Raw genomic sequence first — 17,358 nt, 5'->3', positions numbered from 1 at the left:
TGCCAAGGGGGATTTCAAATCTATTTGTAGACCAGGACCAATACTCCAGCCAAATTTCCAAATGCATGCAATATATATACATAAAGAAATCAGAGTCTGCTGTGAGTTTTCTAAAATTGTGTTCTTTGTAAACAGCAGCTATTCAGATATTTCCTGACCTTGTTTAGATGCTTACACCTCTAAAATACAGGATCACTTTTGCATGTATATCACTTCCCTCATGCTTGAGAATTTGCCAGTTTGAATATATATATATATATACAGGTAGGTAAAAATACACCACTTTTCAAGGACTGAGTTGGCTGCAAAGCTAGAATGTGTGAGGAGAAGTCTTAGAGCTCTACATGTAAATTAAAGAGCCTTTTTTTCAAGGATTTTGATACAGAAAGTCTGCATTCGTAATAGAGAATAATTTAATATAACTGTCCTAATTACCTTAAAACTACTGTAAGTTTATCCCTTAAGACAAGGAGACAAAACCTGATGAATTTTTTAGGTATCCTAAATCTTCTCTGGCTAATGGCTATTAGAAGGCCTGCTACCATGGAGCCTTTGATCCTTTCCCAGCCATATAAAAAAAATCTGAAATATTTTACATGTTTCATGATTTAAGTTTGATCTGCTGTATACACTAAATACTCCTCAGTGCTGAGCAAATTAAGATTACAACTGCAGACTCACTGAGCTTTTTTTTTTTTCTTCTTTTATTGACTTTTGTTCTTCTCTTGCTACCTTCTGCAAACTGCTCTATTTCTGCTCTGAAAAAATGTTATTTTAGGGGCTGGCTTGGAGTTTTTCTTGGGGGATTTACACAGATTATTCAGTTCACACTTTTATTACTGCAGACTGTGGAAACCTCCCCACCCGCACATCCTGCCCTGATACCAACACTAATGTCCTGAAGGTGGTAGACAATTTTATAAAGTTAAATATAGTTTCTGCTTATTTAAAAAAAAAAATAGGCCAGAAGGCTGCAACTGTATCTTCACTCTCAAAAAAAAATACCTGTATACTGATAGCATGAGTAATATTTGGGCCAGGTTTACTGCCTGGGTGCCAGCTCTTCCTTTTCATCAGCTGTTCAATACAATTATTATCATTCAGCTTCCAAGCTTCCAGAATTCAACTCATTTTGCTACTCAGTTTTTGTAAAGTGTGAGAAACTTTGGTTACTCAGCTGTCTTGCTTCTTTGGCAGCTCATTCTCACCCCAAAAAGCATCTCTCCAGTAGACTCAAAGAACAAGGCAGAAAGCTGAAGAGAAAGAGAAGAATTAGCTTGGACTTGCTGAGCCAAATGCATCCAGGTACATACAGCTGTACCTTTGAACAGGCACACACTGCTCCCAGTGACCAAACGAGCTGCTCTTGTAGAACCAGAGCAAGATCCTCCTGTGAACTGGTTGGGAGCCTTGGGAAAGCAGATGCCTTGTTCTGAGCAACTGCTAGGAGCATGTAGGGAATTATCTGTCATCTGAATGCCTGAAATGAATCACTCGCAGGCTCACTGATGCTGGGAGTATCACAGAGAACACACTGGTGAACTTGCACAGGGTTGGGATAGACTGCCATGATGAAGGTAAAAATAATCCATTGCTCAGCTGTTCAGCTTATAACCAAACTGGGAATTCATTCCAGCTCCCTTTATTAGTGGCTGCCTGTGGTGGTTCCTGCCCATTACTGTTTTCTCCTGGAGAAAAAGGCATGACTTACACTGCTGGCCAAACTGAAGTGCTGCAAATTCTGCAGTTTATTCTGGAAATATGACATGTTTGCAGTTACCTAGGTTGCTGATGGTTGGGTAGGGATTACTTCTTCATGCCATGCAGACAGGTTTTTTTTGAGGCATGTTCATTTACAAGGTAGAATAGGAAGTTATCAAAGGTGCATGTCCAAGTAAAGACCCCAAATTAATGCCTGGCTTAATAATCAGGTAGGGGCACTGCTTCCAGACACAACATTATGGCTATAAGCATAGTAAAGAGTGCTGGCTGATTCTATCAGAATGTGCCCTTTGAGCCATGTCAATTTATTAACCAGCAGTGAGATATCTGTTTCCTTGCCAAATAACCATGCAAGGTCCATGCTGAGATTTGAAGCTGTTTGAATCTGTTAATGGCCAGCATAGCAAGACACAGATTGAGTGTCACGTGTACTGCAGACTGGCATGCCCCAATTTTTATGTGACGGGAACATTAAACTTCATTCCTACGTTAGTAAGTGCACCAAAAGGCTGCAGCTGATATTTTAGTCTGAGGAGTCAGGAAGAAAAGGCAGCACATCGCTTATGCTACAAATTCATTAATTCCCAAAGCCACAGCAGGAGACAAAGAGATGAGAATTAACCTCAGCAGATGGAGACATAAAGGTTGCTTAAGTCCCCTTCACACCAAACAGGCTCTTTTTTTCATACCCTCCTCCCTGGCATATCCTGCAACAAACTCTATAATCACCAAAAAAGAAAATTCCAGGGCTTGCTGCTTAACTAGGTTGTAACACTCAGCCTAAGCCCAATGAGACTGATTTTAGAGTTTGATTTTAGTGTTATTTTTCAGTCAACATGGGGAAAAAACCACACACTTTTGTTTACTATTTAGAGTACAGTAGCAATAAAAACTGGAAGAAATACCTTCTAGCACAGAAGAGAGCAGAGCTGTTCTAAGACCACACATGAAAATGGGGTTTGTATTTACTGTGCTTGTACAATGCTTGGATTCAAACTGTGCTAAAATAACATACTACAGTGGCACACACTGTACACACTGCTGCTGCACTAACAGAACTGGAATGCCTGATAATGAGCCATGCCAATTTGCCTTAAATCAGTTATGAAGGAAAACAAGATAAACTTAACTAAAGCAGTAAATTGAGATGTGTTTTGAGGTGAAGAATATGATTGTACTGAATCACCATCTGCTGGTGTCCAAGTTCATCCCCATAATCTGGAGATGCTGTAGGAATTGTACTGTATTATCTGTGGTAGCTCGTACTGACATCATTATTTCAGAAAACAGCTGAAATGCAGCAATAAGCAAATTGTAGGGTACTGTGCATGATCATTGTATAGTACTGTGCATCATCATTCTTTATTTCTCATTTGGAAACACTGTAGAGAAAAATACGCTGGAATCCATGAGTCTTCTGAGAATCAGCCATGCTACCAAGAACAGGACTGAAACCCTTTTTTCTTCTTTCACTAGTTGACATTATATTGCCTCTGTCTTGGCCACTACATACAGAGTGGGAAAATGACTCAGGAAGACCACAGAGATCATGTTAAAAATAAGTGCTTGGTGCCCCACTGTCTACTACTTCTTGATTTAACATCCTTAATGTGCAGTTCACTGAGTGCAAGGCAGTAGAGAATGCAGCTCAGCTGCTGTTAAAATATTGTGAAACCAAAGTTTGGAAAGTCCAATAAAACCAAAGTGTCAGTACCTCTTCCCACATGCTTATTCTTGTGCATCTCTGAAGGCAATGCTTTTTATTCCTGTTCATAGAATGGTTTGGGTTGGAAAGGGCCTTAAAAAATCACCTTCTTCCATCCTCCTGCCATGGGCAGGGACAGCTCCCACTAGAATCAGCTGCTCAAAGCCCCATCCAACCTGGCCTTCTATCACTATATGGCCTTTTAAAAAGTAATCTTAAATTTTTAGAATTTACATTTTAAAGTAATTTTAAGTCCTTTTAATTCTTAGCTGACAAGATCACCAGCTGATAAAAGAAGCAATATGGTCAAGTATCTTGATTTTTAGGAAATAATATTAAAGGTCCTTTAAACATTCCTGCTGATCCCAATGGATGTTGTGGGTTGATCTGGGGAGCCTGAATGGCTGTTTCATATCAAAGAGCAAGCCTTGGCATGGGAGACTACTAGAGTCCCAGTTCAATGCCTACACCCAAATCAGTTTTTCGCTCTACGGAGATCATAAGTTCCATAGTCATGGTAGGGCTGTGTTTCAAAGGGTTGGTTAGCCCAGGTCCATTACTGAAATGCTAAGAACTGCACACAACATGTGCAAACCACCTTACCCTGTTGTGTTCCTGTTGCAGTGTGTTGCCCATCACAGCTGCCAGCCAGGATATTTCTGCACAATGAATAAGAGCTTTCTGTACCCAACCTCCTGGGTCTGAGCAATCCATTCACAGTAGTGACATTCCAGGCAATATGGATGTGTTTGTGAAAAGAACACTAGATGAATCTTGAGGCACCAGAAAATCCTTAATGTAAAGACCTTTGTCTCACTCTTTAAATAGAAGTATTGGCATCAAGGGCAGAAAATGTGAAGGTATCACTTCAGATATCAGATGGCATGAGATCTGGCAGTCTAGAAACTATTGACAAATACAGATTGAGCCCAGACCAATTTACTGTCAGTTTTCCCTAAAATTGTAAGTCATTACCAAATGGCAAGAATACCCTCCTTTGGAAAATATGCATAAATTGAGGCCTAATTACTTAAAAAAAAAATGAGCCTATATTTGAAAACATGACATAGGCCATATCTATATATACATATATGTGGATAAATACTAAATCATATTGACACACTCATTACATCAACCTATGTGAATACAGAGGAAAGGAAGAACCTTTAACTCAGACTAAGTAAGGTAATGAAGGGATCTAAGACTAAGAAACAACTTAGTAACTAACAGCAACATCACATAAAGTGTGTAAATACTGCACAGCACTGTTACAGAAGGGTCTTGAACTTTATATTGGGAGAGACTTCTTCAGCAAAGTGACAGACACTTGCTATATCATCTGAGAATAAAAGTCTCAAAGGGGGTAATTTCCTCCCCCAAATATACGTTGCTTACAAATGAAAATAGATCAGCTTATTTGGCAGCTAGGGTTGCACTTATTGCCAGTTGTAGAGTGTTGCTTGGTTTGGAATATTTAAGTATATATATTCATATATTAAGAAGATGTGAGCTGTAATTTTTTGCTGGTTTTCTAGGTAAAGGAACTTAACTCTTCTGGACTTTCTTTTCAGCGTTTTATAAATAACTAACAGGATCCAAAGCAATTATCATTCGATCAAAACGGTTTCTTCGGTGATATGAGCAATCTTGAAACCTAACTGTAAAATGTGCAGAGGTGGAGTCCCTGTCAAGCAAAGGCCCTTGCTGCCACCTGCTGAGGAGGAGAGAAAACGGGACAAAAATGCACGAATCTTTTGGCCATTTCAGGGAGAAACCTTGGCAGAGGTGACGCCAGCAAACCCAGCTCCCCACTACAAAATGGGGAAAAAAAAAAGCCACAGATTTTCCTTCAACTCCTCCCAAAACCGAAAGAAAACCAACAGAACCCAGCCGCTCGTTACAGCCTTTATTTGGTCAAGTCCGCTGGGTTCAGCTGAACGAACGATGCAAACGCTTGCCACTTGTAACGCCTCCGTTCCGTGACCACGGCACCGCCCCGCTCGGTACCGCCCTGCTCGGCACCGCCCCGCTCGGCACCGCCCCGCTCGGTACCGCCCCGCTCGGTACCGCCCCGCTCGGCACCGCCTCCCCAGCGATCCCCGCAGTCAGTGGAGCAAAATTCTGACCGGCGTTCGGGAAGCCCAATCAGGAGCTGTGGACCCGAGGCCGGAGACCCAACGGAGGGGAAGAGAAGAGAAGCGAAGCTGCCTCTGGCCGGAAGCCGGGTGGCAGCGGTAGCGCGGAAGGAGCTCGGCGGGCAGGTAAGGACTGGCGGCGTCCCGTGGTCCCAGGCTTCCAGCGGGGCTGTCCCATTTCCCGGGTCCCGCTGCAGCGTGCCCTCGGTTCTTTTGTCTTCAGCAGTGGCCTGGCGAGCCTTTTCCTAGAGGCCTTCCTGGAGTTCGGCTTGGTTCTGCCGGGCCTGGTTCGGAGCAGGCCGCCGTTGCCGCTTAGCTGCGCGGTCTCCGCTCCGGCGGGGCGTGGGGTTCATGGGCCCGGCCTCGGTGATGGAAGGGGTTTCCGCAGTCTCCTTGTGGCTGCTCTCTTTACAGACTGGTCCTTCATGGTCTGAGAAGTGAGTGCTTAATGTGATTCTAGTGGAGCTACTCCTGCTAAAGTCATAGCCTAGTGAAAAACGAACACGGATTTATTCAGAAGTTTCCTGTATTCTACACATCGAGGTGACTTTCTTCTGGCTCATTTTCTCAGAGTCAGCTCTTTAATATTACCTTTCTTTCTACTGATATGATGAAGTTGTCACACAAATTGTTTAACATCTATTTCTTGGGACATTCCCTAGGTATTTTCATCTGGCAAGAATGGGTGAGCCTCAGCAAGTGAGTGCCCTTCCTCCACCCCCAATGCAATATATAAAAGAATATACGGATGAAAATATTCGTAAAGGCCTGGCACCGAAGCCACCTCCCCCCGTGAAAGACAGCTACATGATGTTTGGTAATCAGTTTCAGTGTGATGATCTGATCATTCGCCCCTTGGAGAGCCAGGGTATTGAACGGTTACATCCAATGCAGTTTGATCACAAGAAGGAATTGAGAAAACTGAATATGTCTATCCTGGTCAACTTTTTGGACCTCTTGGATATTTTGATAAGGAGTCCAGGCAGTATAAAGCGAGAGGAGAAACTGGAAGACTTGAAACTGCTTTTTGTTCATGTCCACCATCTTATAAATGAGTATCGCCCTCATCAAGCGAGGGAGACTCTGAGGGTCATGATGGAGGTGCAGAAACGTCAGCGTTTGGAAACAGCAGAACGATTTCAGAAGCACTTGGAGCGAGTTGTAGAGATGATTCAGAACTGCTTGGCATCCTTGCCTGATGATCTGCCTCATTCAGAAGGGGGATTGAGAGTGAAAGTGGAAGCAATGGATACTGATGATGGTAGCAACTGTATAGGGCAGAGCGAAAAGCAGAGAGAGCGTTCCAGTAGCAACAGAGATCAGGTCTTAGACAAAGATGCAGCTATGTGTAGCATTATTGATGAAATGACATGAAGAAAACACTTTTTTTTTCATTAGCTCACCACAGTGAGAGGCAGAATGGATTTTAGGGTGTATGTTCTGTTTTGTTTCCTTGTTATACAAGCAGACGAAGTGTTTTTATATGTAGCTGTTGGAAGTTGTGAATGGCTGGGCAGATGAAAATGTTTAACATGTTTTGAGTTCTGTGTTTATTGATAGAAATAAAAGTGTGCTTTTTGTTAAGTGTGCAATGTGAGGTGGTAGCCACAGATTAAAAGTAGTTTTTCTGTTGTATTTTCCTCTGTCACTTTTGCATTTTTCAGTATGATTTTTTTAAAAAGTGTTATACAGTGGAAGAAAGGAAGGGATTTGACTAGGAGGAATTGTGGTTGACGTTCCTCCATTTCAAGTAGGTGCTAGTAGCATTTCAGTGTATCCTTTCAAGAATGTGTAATTCAATATTAAAGTTAGTGTCAAGTCTGCAAAATTCATTCCTTTCTAGTTTTGTAATACTATTAACTCCTAAAATAAACATAAGCATTCCTTTATTACAAGGAATGTGGATGTAATGTAATTACAGGGATGTAATGTGTTGTAACTTGCCTTACAGAGACACTGTCAGGGATCTCAGCTACTAAATGAATTAAAATTGATTTGATTTGATTTTAATTTTCTTGGATGTAAGTCATAATCAGTCTTGAGCTTATAAAAACACCACTTTTTTTTTTTTTAACACGTAGGTGCTTAGACTAACTTCTGTTTCCTGCATAGTTAATATATCTGCATGAAGTGAATAATTTTGCAGTGCAGATATTTTGTATTTGCCTTTTAGGTGGGCTTTGTGCACAGCTGAACCATTTTCTCAAGAAGGGTCTCACTGGACAATTAACCATTCTGCCTTTTGAGAACTTTTATGTTTGAGAGATTCTCCAAGTACTCCATCAAGTAGCGGCCATTATAAAGAATGTTTAAAGAACATTTCATAGAATCATAGAATCAGAGAATTGGCTGGGTTGGAAGGGACCTCAGAGATCATCGAGTCCAACCCTTGAATCACCGTTGCGGTTGCTAGACCATGGCACTGAGTGCCACATCCAGTCTTTTTTTAAATATCTCCAGGGACGGAGAATCCACCACTTCAGTGGGCAGCCCATTCCAATGACGGATCACTCTTTCCGTAAAGAAATTCTTTCTAATATCTAACCTAAACTTCCCCTGGCACAACTTAAGTCCATGCCCTCTTGTCTTGTTGAAAGTCATTTGGTAAAAGAGCCCAACCCCCACCTGGCTACACCCTCCTTTCAGGTAGTTGTAGAGAGCGATGAGGTCTCCCCTGAGCCGCCTCTTCTTTAGGCTGAACAACCCCAGTTCTCTCAGCCTCTCCTCGTAGGGTCTATGCTCGAGTCCCTTCACCAGCCTGGTTGCCCTCCTTTGGACCTGCTCCAGGACCTCGATATCCTTCCTGAACTGGGGGGCCCAGAACTGGACACAGTACTCAAGGTGTGGCCTCACCAGGGCTGAGTACAGGGGCAGAATCACTTCCTTGGACCTGCTGGCAATGCTGTTCCGGATACAGGCCAGGATGCCATTGGCTTTCTTGGCCACCTGGGCACACTGCTGGCTTTTTGTATTGGATCAACCCCCCTATAGCAAAAGAGGAATTTTACAGTGAACTGGCTTCTTTACCCTGCCCCTCCTGTTAAAGAAATCTTATTTCCATCTTTTTGCCATGTAACACCACAGTATGTGTTTTTTCTGAAGTATGTAGAGCAGCTAGAAGCCAGGTAAATTTCATGGGTGAGGGAACTGGTACAAACTATTTTTTGTTGTGGTTTATTAGGCCATGTCTGTTTCATTTGATAATTCTGGTGTTCTCTGGTTAAATAGATAAAATCCCTTAGCTGTTGGATGGTGGGGGTGAGTTCAATGCAATAAATAAATAATAATAATAAAAAATTAACTGAAACAAAGAATGCTTGTTGGCCCTAAATCAAATATGCTTGGTCACAGCTGCAGTTCTAGTCTGAACAATATGAAAAGATACGATGTCCTCAAGAAGAGTGAAGGGACAGTGTAATTTCCACACTACTTCTAAAGTAACTAATATTATGTGTGTTCCTTTATTTTGCAAAAGCTCAGATGTAGACAGAATTCTTAGGAGTCACTTGATGGAAGACTACAACTCTATTAGACTACAATTGTGTAATAGTGGGCAACTTTCCAATACTACCAAGTTATAACCTACAAAGAAAATGGCATTTGCCTAAAGATTCTCTGAGTTGTTTCTAAGTATTAGAGCCAGAAACTTTTGATTAAATTCTTGATTAGTTCTTTTAGGAATCTAAGTTTGCCAAGTCCTTTCTTTTTTTTCCACTTCTGGTTACATATCCTATGCAATCTACAAAAATTCTACCTAGTATGGCAAAAAAAAGTGTGGGAAACAGTACAGGGCAATGGTTTGCATATAGTTTTGTCAGCTCAGTTGTGCTGACATTGGTTTTCATTTTCTGTAATCAAGCAGATATGGAAAAAAAATGAGAAGTAGACTTCTGAAGTGCTGTGAAGTATTTTATCCTCTTAGTCAAACCATAGTCATCAAGACTATGAACTGTGCACACTACGAGCAGCCTGGTAGTGTTAGAGATTAGCAGAATAACTACAGGAAAAGCAGTCTGGGCTGGACTAAAGGATATTCTGGGCTGTGTCTGAAGATGACGTACTAAGGAGTAAAACCAGAAGTTAATGAAGAAAAGTTTTATTGAATGTGGTGGCCCCAAGGGTGACCAGGAGTGTTGCTGCTCATCCTCATATACAATGTCATCTTATTTCTCCATGAAATGGATTCTTCTGCTCTTGTGTACAGGTAACTTAAGTGGGCATAAATGTATGGTTGGAGGTGTATGATGGTAAAATGCATCACTGTTTCTGAGGACTAGGAAGAGAGTTATTTTTGTTACAAGGGAAAGAGTTGCCACATGGCACAGGAACTGCAGTTTTATTTTATGAATAGAACTTTATCACAGTGGCTCAATAGTTGCCTTGTGGGCTAATTCCTTGGTAAAACAAAACAATATCTAGGGTATGATGTTTAAAAGAGACTGCCTCTTGGGCTGTCAGCTTGCTTAATTAGTGAATGATCTGAGCAGACTTTAAATAGAGATAATTTGTTAGCTGTTATTTGTTTCAGAGAGATTGAAGTATTTATACATGTGATGTGAAGTATTTATACATGAAGTATTTATACATGTTACTGAATTTGGTAAGAAATGTGTAGTGTTAAGTATATGGCAAACAGTTTTCTTTGAAGTACAAAGAGGCAGAACATGCACCTCAGGAGCCCCACTGTGAAACCCTTTAAAAGAAGGTGGTTACAGATGGGTATGTCTGGATGACCAAAGCACAAATTATTTTGGCTTACACTTAGCATGATTTTTATTAAAACCCTCCTAAAGGGAATATTCACCAGAATGAGAACAGAGAAAAAGAAACCATCTCACTGTGACAAATGTGTTACTGGCTGCTAGGTCATGAATAATGTGACAAAGCCTTCTGGAAGTGTGAAAGATTACCTTTAACAGGAATCAAACAAGTTAGAAACTACATAACAATGAGGGAAGGAAATAAAACTGTGGGAAAAGCAAGAGTATAAAATTTATTAGAAAAGCTCTGAAAAATCTCTTCTGATGGGGACAGGTGAAATCTATCCTTACACAAGAAAAAAGGAAATGTGTTGAGTAGTCATCATTCTGTTAAAAACTTTTTAGTAGCTTTTAATGAAAAGGGAGAAAGAGTTTCCCATAATGTCTTGCTGCTCCTCTGTGTTTGGCTCAGATTAAATCTTAACTAAGGAATAAAAAATAAAAGAATTAGCAGATTGGATCTGGCTAAAGAGAAGCCACAGAGCTCTGCAGGTACCAATTCTGCTCTCAGTTTATCTCTGCCTCTCAGCAGAGGCTGTATGTAAAAAGTGTGTTTCTTCTTTCTCTGGGTAGAGACACATTCTGAAGAAATCACTGGTCTGATCATTCTCCTTCACTGCATCAGTCCTGGTGGGATTGCACTCTATTAATGGAAAACCCAATCCAGCAATGTCTGGTGGTGTTTGTGAGAAGGGAGATACTGGGGCATTCAAGAGGCATGAGAAGCTTCTTCTGGGGTACACCATTCAGCAACTTCATTTGTCTTTTTGTCCACAGGCCCCACTGTTTTGGGATCCCATGTGAAGGGAGAGGTTGGTCAGAATATCACTGTGCCATGCTCTTACAGTGTTAAGCTTAAACAAGACATCACATCAATGTGCTGGGGTTGTGGCAGCTGCCCTGTTTCTAAATGTGATCAGACCATTCTCTGGACAGATGGCTGGAAGGTGACAGAGCAGCACAACAGCAGGTATATGTTGAAAGGGGACCTGCTGAGGGGTGACGTGTCCCTCACGATCCTGAATGCCCAGGAAGCAGACAGCGGGATTTACTGCTGCCGTGTGGAGATCTGGGGGTGGTTCAATGATCAGACAAGTAATCACAAGGTTGTCATAGAGAAAGGTGAGTGCAGAGGTACTCTCTTGTGTCAGTACTATTGTGGTAAATCTGCTGTTGAGGCTGGATTCAAAGCTTGTGGTAGAAATTGTTTCTATAATTATCTGTAAGACCGATCTTCAGAACTTTGCAGATCTGCTATTCTGATGTTTACAGGAAGCCTTGCTTGGTGTTGTAGCCCTAGCACACTCACGGCAATTAAAAACAGGATATGGGGCTGTGTTACAAGTTGCATAGCACTACTGAGTTTTGCTGGAAGCACTACTTGAAGAATTTAAGAGAAAGGGCAACTTGGGTATTCAGTTCATCCAAAGTATTATTCTTGTGCACTTTTCTAGAAAACAGTGATTCATTTCTCTGCTTGTAAAGCCCAGGAGCACAAAACAAGTATAGACAATTTCTTAATCAGCTTACTTTGATTTTTAGTTTTTCTCAAGTTTGTAAAACGCATAGTAATATATGGAACAAGTGGCTGACAGATGTGCAGCTGGTGCTAGCAAATATTTTTTAATAGAAATATTTTCTCTTTTTTCTCTACATGAATGCATGCTAAGGTTAATTATAATGTATGCTGGTTTTGTTTTAACATCAGCTAGGATCTCTACTGCAAGTCCTCACACTTACACCTCTGAACAGACCTCAGGTAACTTTTATTTAAGTATTAATCTCAGTAACATATATAAGCTATAGTGCAAACGGGGATCATAGCAAGAAAACAAAATTACAGATGATAGAAATGTTCTGGATAAAATTTACTAAACATTACCACAGAACCAGAGATCAGAATTTATATATAAATTCTGCCTGACATTATATAGAGTCCAAGAGAGGGAAAAGGTACATGTGTTGATAGACATCAGATGATTAAGGAGGATTGTAGAAATAGGTGGTAATTTTGTGATACAGCCCTAAAGGGTTCTATAATATGTGTCTTGGAGGTTGCCCACATTCTCTGTAGCCTATGCATATATAATAATGTGAAACTATGATTGTAGTGCAACAGTGAATGGCTGCTTCTCACTCTGTTTCTCCGTTTCGGTCATAAGTTTATAGACTTCTTTCTGTTGTCTACCCCCTCAGCTGCATCTTTTTAATTCCGAAACAGATAGCTTTAATTTCCAGTAAGAGATCTCATAGTATAATAACCCTCCACCTCAGAGTTTCCAGCTAAGCAACTCTAAATTATTACAGCAGTTGCATTTCCTTTTTGAAAGAAGTGAAAGAAGAAGTGAAAACTTTCTCAAACTGTTTCTATTCTAATTGCAAATAACATAGCTCCCAGTCTTAGAACTCACAGATTTATTAACCCTGTGACATATTCCTGAGTTGTTGGTGGGACAATTATTTTGTTTTCAAAATAGAAGTTAGTATGTGTATGGTCACAGAGAGGGAGACTGGAAAAGGCAGGTGCCCATGTGGCCCTGATGTGGGAATACTCCAGAATTTCTTGTGAAAGTCAACAGTGAGGTAGATGATGCTGACCTCAACAAAATAAAGCTTCTGGAATAAGGGTAGAAATTTGAAACATCAGAGGACCCAGGTGGGCTTGTCATGATGTGAAAAGATCTTGTTTTCAGAAGGGTTGTATATCCTCTGGCAACACATTGAGAAACTGAGATAAATGATACAGGAGGCATGAATTTGTATCTCTGAATTGCAATATTGCAAACAGCTTTGCTCTGGGAAATTACCTCAAAACATGCTGTAGGTCCTTATACAAACATATCAAACCTTGGTCAGTCTGTTTATTATATAGTTGTCTGTTTGAAGTACCACTTACTTTTTCCAGCTCTGCACCACTTGCTCTTTCAAGGCTCTGATCCAGCCTTGATCAAATTTCATCAGAAAACCTAAGTTTATTTTAGGCATCCCTTGCCTCTTCTTGGCTCCAAAACTAGATGCCTACCTTGGTACCTGCTTCCTTCTAGGCCCTCTGAGATAACGGAGAGCTAAGTGTTTCCTGGAGGGAATTCAAAGCTCTGAAAACAGCAGCAGAGGCTCCAATATTCAGAGTTTTGTGCTGCCTTCTGAAGGCATCGACCTCTTTATGATATGCAGACCTGAGACTCCTAACTGATACTTCAGTTCAGTGGTCCCAAGCCAGTAGTATAAATTCCTCTCTGTCAAGGAAGAATGGTTCTCTGTACAAGTGATGTATTTGTCTTGCTTTTGCTCAGCTCCTGGGAGCACCAGCAATTCAACCTTTACCATCACAAGAACATGGCCATTGATTTCTGCTTCAGAAGCTCCTCGTACTGTAAGCATCTCTGTTGTGCATATCTAGACAAACTGGATAGACAGAAGAGGTTAGTGGGTCATTCCTACAGTTCAATTGAACTGTTTTAGATTGGCTGCAAAAGAATTTTTTTTTGTAATCTGTGTTTAGTGCTTTTGAAAGAATGCTTATGTGCTTATTAAAGGGGGGAAAAAACTGCATGCATGAACTATTTCCTATTAATGCAGGAAGAGCTTTAGCAACATCTATATTGCTTTTCAGACCTCTGGTCCCTGCTCAAGCACCTCAGATTGCTTGGATGTAACCTCAAACCTGCAGGTATGGCAGGGTATGGGGAAGAGTGGAAATGGGACCAGCACAACAGACCTGCAGTCCCTATGCAGTGGGGTTCAAACAGCAGCTCTGTGCTTGTCCTGCTGAGTCCTGCTGCACATACTGCAGGGTGACAGATTTTTATCCAGATTTCTGTTCCAGATTTTATCAGAAACAGAAGACAGCTAAGCTGGCCTTTGGGAAGGCCTGCTGTGATGTTGTCACGGTTTAACACTGTCCCGGCAATCAAACCGGATAACAGACGCTCTCTATTAATCTCTCTCTCCTTGATAAAGAAAGGAGAGAGAATAAGGGAGAGAGACTTATGGGTTGGAAACTAAACTACACAACTTTAATGAAACAGTAATGATAAATAGGAAAGATTGCTAAATATATACAAATATACAGGAAAATGGATACCACATTCCTCCCCCTTTTCCCAAATAACTCTCACGTCACCACTGAGGCTGCAGGGCAGCCCTGGGAAAGTCCAGGCTGGACTCCTGGAGTCAGCAGCAGTCAGGAGCTGGAGGCAGGAACACACAGATATGGGCTGGCACGGATCAGGACCACAGGCAGACGAATGGACGGGATCCTTCCAGGATGCCAGGTGAAGGAAGGGAAGCAGGGAAGCAGGAAATCCAGAAATACGGCTTGGCCCTCGTGATCCCTCAAATTTATACTGAGTGTGACGTATATGGGATGGAATACTCTGTTTGGTCAATGCTGGCATCTATCTTGTCTGTTCCTCCCCAAAGGAGGGCTCAGGTGGGACCTCTTTATCCTTCTGGACGGTAAAATGTTTTCCTCAGAGCTGAGCAGTGTCCTTGGCTCTGCACACCAGTCTCTAGCAGTAACTATAAACATCAAGTGTTATCAATCCTAGAAGCCCACACTGTCTGAGAAACTTGCTGTTAATTTCAGCAAGTGCAACTACTTAAAGAGACTTAGCTAAAAGCAAAAGTACAAGACAGAAAATCACCTTTATCCTGGCCCAAACCAGGACCGATGTACTACAAGGCAGTATGTGATGTGGGCATTCATAGTGGTACATGTGCAGATTGAAAGTCAGGGACCACACTGCACTCCAGCATCTTCTGAGGCCTGAGTTCATACTGAGAGGTTAGATATCTAACCAGCTGGTTTCAGAAAGAAGTTTTGCCTGAATAAAGACTCATGCAAGGAGGATGCATATTTACTTATATATTTACTTAAAGCTACTGAATAAACTGACAAAAGGTGTGTGTATGAATATGACACCTGGAGATATTTGAATCATGAAAAATAAATAAAATATTCACCAAATAGTATTAAACCTGAACAAATGGATTTTTCATATCTTCAGGTTCTTTCACTATCTCAAGAAATATAGAGTTTAACAGCATGATTCACACTGCAATGATGCTGCTTGAAACTAGCCCTGTATCTCAAACTAGACTCCAAGTTTACTTTTTCTGCAAGGACACAAATGCCCTTTGGATACAGTATAGGCTTTTTGCTCTTACTGCCACTAATACTCATTTATTTTGTCTTTGACAGAACATGTCTGTATCACTTTCCAGTCAGCAGCATTCAGAAAACTGGCTGTACATTGGGAGTGGTTTATGTGGGGGACTTCTAGCCATCCTTATTTTGGCTCTGTTCCTCACTAGAAGTAAGTACTTTTCACGAGTGATTATTCAAGGATGGCTCAGGTATGTCTAATCACAGCTGTGGCAGATGACATGGCTTCTGCTTCAGGAAGGTCTCTGGGTGGCTTTACTCTGTGGTTGCTTGCTCAGCTCTCCTCATTAGCCCCTAGGGCACAGAAGGGCAAGGTGCCAATGGAATCTTGGCATTTTATGTCTCAAACCCTTTAGCAACCAGTCTGGTGAAGAGATGCAGGATATAAGCCCATCTCCCCTACCCCACTTATTTGTTCCTACTTGTTCTTTAGTTGCCATGTTATCCCAGTCCTCCCATATGGCAGAGGCACCAGTTTCACATTGACTATATCTAATATTTTTCTATGTGCCACACTTTCTCCATTGAGGTTCTGGTCAGACCAAGTCACTAGATCTCATGGAAATAATGGGGATTTCCTATAGCAAAAAAATATGGTTGCACTTCCCTTATTTAGTTTCCTAAACTGTTTTGTTTTGTTTTGTTTTTAACCTGCTTATTTACTTGTTTGGTTTAAAGAAAATTGTTTTCTTTCTAATTTTCTCTACTTTCATTCTGGATAATCCTTAGGATCGTTACACAATACGAAGAAGATGGGTAACCCTGCAAAGTAAGTATTCTCTTTCCACTTCAGTTAATTGGACAAACTAGGTTGCAGGAGGAAAATGATGTCAGTATGCTTAACCCTTCCACTGCCTACCTTAACTTTCTTTTTTTTTAACGGGAAACGTTGAAAAAAATTCATAAATTATGCTGCTTCTCATTAAATAGTAGGCAAAAATGTGTATAGCTCCCAGTTCATTGCTTTAGGAAGCATTAAGACTTCCAAGTGTAGGCTGTGTCATAAGTGGAAAAATAATCCATTATTAGTCATTTTTAAATAACTGGTTCCTTATTTTATATTTTTTTCAGTGAGGTGGTTGATTTAGCTATCTGTTTTTCTATGATTCTGTCATCTGGTTTTTATTTAACAGCATTTTTTTTACTCTTTTGAGCAGTTTCATTGCATTTTGGAGGTCAGAAGGTACAGGGAACCATAGTGCCTTGGAAGATGAGATCCATGCAGAGGAAAACATTTATATAATACACTAAGGACTATATGCATGCTTGCCTTTGTCATCGTTGGGACATTAAATAGTTTGCAAAATGTTCTGTTGGCTCAGCAGCTAAACACGACTGGACTACTGAAGCATTATTGATATCATTCTAATACAACAAATAAAAGCTACACTTCTAATTAAAACTTTATCAGCCTGTTCCAAAAACCCTACTGTCTTGAATGGAAACTTCTCGAATCCACAAACCCTAAGGAACATTACCATTATATTTATTATCTGGTTCAAATTCTCTGTTCCTTTTCTGAAAGAAAGAGGAAGTCCCAGACTGGCTATTGAGTCACAAGAGGAAAACCACACACTTTTAAAAAAAGTTTGTCTTCACAGTGTTTTTTATCTGTCAGCTGCAAAGAGTCCATGCCATCAGAGGGCAGAAACTATCTCATAAGTGCCATGACAAAGATGACACATGGAAAAACTTGGTGGTATTAGTATTTCAAAGCACATTTAGTTAAATTCATAAAAGTCAGGTATAACCCAGTCCTGGTAATAGATGAGTAAGACAATGTACTAATTCCTGCCCATCTACAGTTAAACCTGGAGGAGCTATTGGTGCTCCATCTGCTCATGGATGTCCTTGGACCTTACAGGATTA

The 17,358-nt window shown here is 40.9% G+C and overlaps 2 protein-coding genes across 3 annotated transcripts; both read left to right on the top strand.

Moving 5' to 3' along the window:
* The first annotated feature begins 5,496 nt into the window (after positions 1 to 5,496).
* Positions 5,497 to 7,194, top strand: MED7 (mediator complex subunit 7). Its single transcript, XM_008505614.2, has 2 exons — positions 5,497 to 5,688; positions 6,225 to 7,194. The coding sequence occupies exon 2, from the start codon at positions 6,244 to 6,246 to the stop codon at positions 6,934 to 6,936; it is 693 nt and encodes a 230-aa protein (XP_008503836.1). The 5' UTR covers positions 5,497 to 5,688; positions 6,225 to 6,243; the 3' UTR covers positions 6,937 to 7,194.
* A 2,338-nt stretch (positions 7,195 to 9,532) lies between these two features.
* LOC103539143 (hepatitis A virus cellular receptor 1 homolog) lies at positions 9,533 to 16,948 on the top strand. Of its 2 annotated transcripts, XM_030459411.1 has the most exons (8): positions 9,533 to 9,766; positions 11,100 to 11,444; positions 12,031 to 12,081; positions 13,616 to 13,695; positions 13,936 to 13,992; positions 15,526 to 15,640; positions 16,219 to 16,258; positions 16,647 to 16,948. In XM_030459411.1, exons 1-8 carry the CDS (start codon positions 9,646 to 9,648, stop codon positions 16,738 to 16,740), a joined length of 903 nt encoding a protein of 300 aa, XP_030315271.1. In that variant the 5' UTR covers positions 9,533 to 9,645; the 3' UTR covers positions 16,741 to 16,948. The 2 variants fall into 2 exon arrangements, with proteins under 2 accessions (XP_030315271.1, XP_030315272.1); XM_030459412.1 differs by lacking the exon at positions 12,031 to 12,081.
* Positions 16,949 to 17,358: the final 410 nt, after the last annotated feature.

The sequence above is a fragment of the Calypte anna genome, chromosome 13 (genome assembly GCF_003957555.1).
Source record: "Calypte anna isolate BGI_N300 chromosome 13, bCalAnn1_v1.p, whole genome shotgun sequence".
Classification (NCBI taxonomy): domain Eukaryota; kingdom Metazoa; phylum Chordata; class Aves; order Apodiformes; family Trochilidae; genus Calypte; species Calypte anna.
The sequence above is the reverse complement of the archived record's forward strand: the minus strand, read 5'-3'. Positions and strand labels throughout refer to the sequence as shown.

Excerpts from the sequence above, each read along its gene's own strand:
- LOC103539143 (XM_030459411.1), top strand. The coding sequence starts at position 9,646 with ATGAAGAAAAGTTTTATTGAATGTGGTGGCCCCAAGGGTGACCAGGAG. Across the intron at positions 9,767-11,099 it reads TCTTCTGCTCTTGTGTACAG|GCCCCACTGTTTTGGGATCC; the intron begins GTAACTTAAGTG and ends TTTTGTCCACAG. Across the intron at positions 16,259-16,646 it reads AAGATGGGTAACCCTGCAAA|TTTCATTGCATTTTGGAGGT; the intron begins GTAAGTATTCTC and ends TCTTTTGAGCAG.
- MED7 (XM_008505614.2), top strand. The coding sequence starts at position 6,244 with ATGGGTGAGCCTCAGCAAGTGAGTGCCCTTCCTCCACCCCCAATGCAA.